At 53.5% G+C, this 6,000-nt stretch overlaps 2 protein-coding genes across 2 annotated transcripts; one reads left to right on the forward strand and one right to left on the reverse strand.

Annotated features, from left to right (window-relative positions):
- Window positions 1-2,185: 2,185 nt before the first annotated feature.
- NCLIV_050060 (conserved hypothetical protein) lies at window positions 2,186-3,276 on the forward strand (the record flags this gene model as incomplete). The annotated part of the gene is made up of 2 exons (XM_003884559.1): window positions 2,186-2,261; window positions 2,651-3,276. 2 exons carry the CDS (start codon window positions 2,186-2,188, stop codon window positions 3,274-3,276), a joined length of 702 nt encoding a protein of 233 aa, XP_003884608.1.
- Window positions 3,277-5,190: 1,914 nt separating this feature from the next.
- NCLIV_050070 (Fructose-1,6-bisphosphatase,related) lies at window positions 5,191-5,779 on the reverse strand (the record flags this gene model as incomplete). Its single annotated transcript, XM_003884560.1, has 2 exons — window positions 5,191-5,286; window positions 5,465-5,779. 2 exons carry the CDS (start codon window positions 5,777-5,779, stop codon window positions 5,191-5,193), a joined length of 411 nt encoding a protein of 136 aa, XP_003884609.1.
- Window positions 5,780-6,000: the final 221 nt, after the last annotated feature.

Consider the following 6,000-nt stretch of genomic DNA (forward strand, 5'->3'; position numbering starts at 1 on the left):
GTGTATTACGGAATGGACCCACTGTCACAGAAATGGCGGTATTGAAATACTAGCGCATCGCAGACATCCTCGAAGGGGAGATTCTATCGACCACGTTTCCGAGAGAGGATCGCTTCAGTCCCTTCAGAACGTGGGCATTCCCACTTGGAGTCATCTGGCTTCTCGCTTTACTTTCGCTCGGTGTGTTACGCGGACCCCGCTCGTTTTAGAGGCTAGAAACAACGTATTAGAGAACAGGTGTATGCACACGAAGAAGCAAAAGGTTTTTCCGAACACTAGCAAAAACAGCACCCCGCGCCTCCACTGGTACGACGCACACGGGGTAGTCTGTGTTCGGGTGCCTCATTTCCTCCACAAAGCGATAATATCCGAGTCCCATGGTGCCATCGCTGGTTATGGCTACTGTTGTTCTGTTCTGCTAACCGTGTCGAGTTCGGCGGCACATCCATCAGATGAACTGCCGCCGGGGTGCTTACCGGCCGGATTGATGAAGCCCGGTTGCGGAGCAGCCCCTCTGGCAGAAAAGAAAATGAGAACAAGGCAAGCAGAGTGGCTGTCTTTCAGTGAATTCCACGAAACTCCCAAGCTGGCATGGGGACTGCGGCTTCTTCCGACGCAACACTGAACCAGTAAGCACTTCGCCGGTTCCTCATATTAGAAAGGAAGAGCTGCCACAAGACGCCGGCGGCCGCCGACCACCCGCAGCGGATTGCATCCTACATATCGACAGAACCTTTATGAGGCACCTGAAATGCGAGAGCCTGCCACGGTCCTCCTGATACAACCTCTCAGGCACAGCCGTTTGCCCGTGGATTCTTGGTTTGTCAACAACAGGGGACCGGTAGTATCTAACATGATGTGTACGGCGACTATCTGGACTGCAAAGGTCGACTACGCTTCGGAGCGGCTTTGCTGCTGTGTTACCTCCCTTCCGCGTATGGTTTGCCTGCCTGTGTGAGTGGGCAGGTGACCTCTATGGTGAGGATCTTTTGAGGTGGGGAATTAGAAAGCAGTTCAGAAGCCCGCATTGGTCTCCTTCCCGGATGACCCCCCCGGGGAACGTTTGGCGTTGGTGGACAGCATCTTCTCCATCTCGAACCCAATGCGACTGTGCTAGCCCCCCGGAAGACCACTTTCTTCCCCAGAAGACCAGCGATTCCTTTCACAAAACATATGGCATATTTTGCTCTGAACGGACAGCTTCACGCCTTTCTAACGAGTTGCCAGCATGCGCGGGGGGAGGAAGAGGCCGAAGGAACGGAAAACGAGCACGATCCACCGCCTAAAAACCGTTCGCAATTGAGCCGGAACTTCTCCATCGGCGACTCTCAAGCCTGCGAAAAAGCCAGCTGCGTCGGTTCTGGCCTCTTTTCTAGACAGCCGCAGCGGTCGTAGCGATGCCTCATTGTGTACTCGCCAGAAACTCACTCTTCCGGACCACACACCCAGGACGGCTTTCGGGTTTCTGGCTACATATGCAACCTCCTTTTCCCAGGTTTAATGTGCCTTGTCTGCCTGTCCCGGCTTTCAGCACTTCAAAGCGTGGCAAATTCGCTAAAATTGTAGCCAGTCTGGTAGTGCTCGACTCCACATCCCGGTCGCTGCCTGGTGTCAGGGCACGCATTGCAAGACTGCCAGATTCCTTCCTCATTCGTGACAGCCGACAGAACGAAACCTCGCGAGAATCCCACACTAGCCTCAGCAACTTCGTGGTGATGCGCTTTTTAATATGCTTGGAGGGTGCCCGGGCGGGTCTAGCCGAAGGTTTCCGTCATCAGGACGTGGTAGCGCGCGGGTACTAGGCAGCCTACCCCGCGCGCGCAACTAGCGCAAATAGAAACTTTCCTACGGCGAATGTCATCGAGATGCTGGGTCTTGGCTGTTAGAATGCAGCTGGACGTCCCATTCCTGATACATTTATTGTTTGCTTCTCGGCAGAGACTGAAGTTGTTTGTCTTTCTGATGTTGTTCGGGCATTCGCGTTCCTGCGTCGGTTGACGCGTCGAAGTTACCCTACGCGAAGAGCAACCAAGACGTCAGCTCCAGCTGACTAGGGCGCGTGTCTTGCTTGAGTCCGCTTTTCGCCAGCTTGATCCGAGGCTCCCTTTCCTCTGGCTACTTCGGAGACTTCCTTCAAGACGTACTCTTGCAGAAAATTTCCTAGACGACTCTCACGATTGGCACAATGGCGACAGCCCACTATCCGTCACCTTACCCCGCCTTCACGGAGCAGTATGCGGACGGTACCACGTCAGCGCAGAGTAAGCAGTTCTTGTGGAGCTGGGGTCCGGCAAGTCGCGTTCTGCGTCGTTCTGTGTTCTGGTCCTTTGCTCAAAAGAGAACTTCCTAGGAGTTAGTGACATGTGGCTGCAACCCTCGGGGCGAATTCGTGCCTGCGGCGTGTTGCTCGCCATAGCGGGTTTCGGGGTCAGCTATCCTCGTCCACGCTTAGCTGGCCGCGATGGAAGTTGAGGACCGCGGGACGCATTCTGTTTCTGTGAACGCGTGCCATCTCCATTCGCTCTTCTCTTCTGGGAAGTTTCCTCTCCAGGAAGCTTTTGGGGTTTTCGCTCTATCTTGGCAATTCCGCGGGAGGCTTGGCCATGCATATACAAATTTCTGTCTGTGCTGCTTTCTCTTGTGCCTGCAGTTTACGGTACCGTGAAACACGAGACGATGGCCTGCTGGACAGGCGGTCCGTCTCCCTCGGTAACTCCCTTGGGCATGCCCCCAATTCATCCGAAACTTGAGCACTGCGTGGTGGGAACTCAGATGGGTGCGGATGAAGCGCAGAACCCCATGACCAACATGGGCGGTTTCGAAGGCATGCCGAGCGGCGCGCCGTCCACCGTCCCTTCCTACGCGTCGCTGCCGATGGTTTCCCCAGACCAAAAGGTTCAGTTGCCGCCTGTCCATTACCAGGTCGGCATGGGCGAGAACTACACGATGAACATGCTGCCTGGAAACAGCTTGATGATGCCCAACCCCAACATGGTTGGCGGCCTCGACGGATCGATGCAGACTTTCCAGCACCACTTCGGTCCAGAGTTTTCGTTTTTCAACGGGGTTGAAGGCTCCGGCATGCCGCAAGGCTTTCACGCCGCCCTTGCGGCACAGAACGAAAACGGCATGGCCGCGTCCTTTGCTAGCGAACCCATTCGCAAAGCCGTCAGGAAGCTGGAACCCCCCACGCCTTCTGCAGCCGAAATGAAAGAAGCCCCGGCGCCCGCGGCTCCCCAGGCGCGTTCTCACAGAAAGAAAATGTTTTGTTGCTAAACCGAAATACCCGGATTTTGAAAGTCTTTTGAACCCTGAGTGTGCGGGTGGGAACACGCCTCTCTGCGTGCACTGATGCGCACAACTCTTCCGTTTCGCGTCTTGCTAGTTCTCAAATCTGGTCCCTCCCCTAACAAACGTCAGCGCCTGACTTGTTGGCAGTTGCTCCTAAGCGCGAGTTACCGTAGAACGCAGTTTCGAGAGGCGCGAGAGCGCGTTTTTCAGCACTTGCCCTCACGTTGACGCTAAGGCAGTATTACGAGCTTGTGTCCTAGTTAAGATTCCTAATTTTCAGAGCTTGTTTCGAAAGAATTTCTATTCGATTTGAGTTATACAGTTCTGGATCGCGTAGTTTGGCATGAGTTCGCTAACCAAATGTATCGCTTCGCCAAAGCGATGCGGTGTTCGCATTGAATACTTGACGCAAAAGTGCATTGCCTCGCACCCTTGCAGTGCGTAGTTGTGACGGTTGCCTCATTTTCCTCTGGCGCATCCGATCCGGGCGGGCGGTAGAGGCACTTTGTAAACCCAGTTGATGCATAGGGTTGTTTTTAACACTCGTTGGACTGCTTTACCTGGCGGCCTAACGCCAGCAAGAATTCGCCGCAATCCACGGTGAAGTCGACGGACAGCGTAACCATCCTGTAGGCATTGGGCATGCGGGAGGAGCATGTCGAAATCCTAAAAAACCACTAGTCACCTGACGTCGTTTCCCTGTCTTTCCGGATACAGCGACATGCCCGAACACTACCGGTGAGACACAGCGTTGCTCTCGACGACACACACTCGGAGAGCTGTACTTCGAAGATGTGTGCGGATGCATACGAAGCCACGTATAACACATCTAAAACTACATGCGATGCTGGAGTGCTTGGAAAGCGAGTGGTGTATTTCGAGACGATCAACTTGTTCAATAGGCACCTCGTAATCCACACAGATCAACAGAGAATCCAAAGAGGTGTCGAGATGTGTCTTGGCAGCAACCTAAAAAGAGAAAATTCCGGGGTCATTGGCAATGGTAAGAAGCCCTGTGGTAGCGACAACTCAAAAATTCGACCTGACTGTTCGCTGATGAATTTCACCTCAATGTCTTTCCGGAACAACCCGAATTCGCGCTACATCAGCTGTGCCGACGCACTGCCTGCGCTAAAGAGAGACTGACTTTGGTAGAAACGTGATGTGTCACTCCTTTACGGTGTTTCAACTGTCCTCGGAATCCAGGGAGAGCCCTGGTCCACGCAGCCAGTGTATTTAAAAACTTGTCCGGGAGAGAGAGCGCCATCGCAACGATCAACAGGACAAGGCACCAAGCAACAAACACGGATGCTGAACCCACCCTGCCAGCTTGCCAAGAACACGAACGAGGCACATCGCATTGACGAAGAGGAGTAGGAAACCAGGGAACAATTCCAAAAGGGGACTCTGCCTGATGCGAGAGTTCGGCTCTCAAGACTCTTTGTTGCCCCCAGATCTATCCAGGGTACAGATGCACCGGTGGAGATACGTCGGTGTTCACTTTCTTCCTTGCTTGTGTCGGCGTGACACCGGTGTCTCTGCACGGTTTTGTGAGGTTGGGATAAAAATGCCTAGCCGACTGTGCGATTCTGTGCGTGCATGCCACTGCCTATTCACTTTCCACATAGTAACACACACTGATACCTGCCTTGGCAGGTTCACGGCAAGAATCAGACCTACAGATCGCGTGTTTTCCCCTGGCATTACAAAATGCTTCCTTTCCCCACCGGTGCACGCATCTATATGTATACATCTACATGTATATATATATATATATAATATAGATGTATAGATGTATAGGTGTGGAGTGTCGTGCGTCCATTTCTGCAGGAATTTCTGAGGGTGAGGGCAGGGGTAGTTTCTGGAGTGCCTTTGCAGCTGGAAATCGCCGTGGGAGGCTCAGTTGGCGATTGCAGCAAAGGTTTCTTCCATTCTTTGAATTTCGTCTGCGCTGCCACAGCACAGAGCCGACCTGTGATCCATGTGCTCGATGCCCTGAGAATACATCGCACGAAAAAAACCTTTTCTTGGCAATTCGAACAAGGCATTCGCGCCTCTCGATGTTTACCGCGCCTTCCCGCGAGGCAGGTCCAAGCGCAGGGAGTGCGACGTGTGGTTTTTATTCTCTAACCCCCTGCATGCAGACAAAGAAAAAAGTTTTCACAGAACCTACCACGTCGAGGAGCGACGTTTTCCCGTTGCTCGTTCGGCCCCCGGCAGCCTCAACGAGGAGAGCGATTGGAAGAACTTCAAAACACATCCTCAACTTGGCAGGAGCCGCTTTGCTTGCAGGATTGCAGAAAACCCCCTGCTGCTTCACAAAGATCTGGTAAACGTCCGGAACAAGGCCACCTGAAAATCGCACGCCAAGAAGGAAATCCGAGCATGCGGGAGACCGACGAGGGGACTTGGGGATCCCGGACGGAGGGAGAGCCGCGGCCGAAACCCCAGGGTGACAGAGAGCAGAGAACGCGAGGGAAAGGACCATTTGCGAGTACGAAAAGCAAAGTATACGAAGACACATGTACCCGGAGGAAGAACACCAAGCAATCACGAGAACTGCATTCTCCAAACTCAATGTATACACCGTCCTCCCCACGACTCCCGCTTGGGTCACCTTGGCAACTCTCTCTCCGTTCATTTCCGTTCTCTCGTTTGTTCTCTCCGTTCTTCGCCTTCTCTCCGTTCTATCCCCCCCCCCCCCAAAAG

The sequence above is a fragment of the Neospora caninum genome, chromosome X (assembly GCF_000208865.1).
Source record: "Neospora caninum Liverpool complete genome, chromosome X".
NCBI lineage: Eukaryota > Apicomplexa > Conoidasida > Eucoccidiorida > Sarcocystidae > Neospora > Neospora caninum.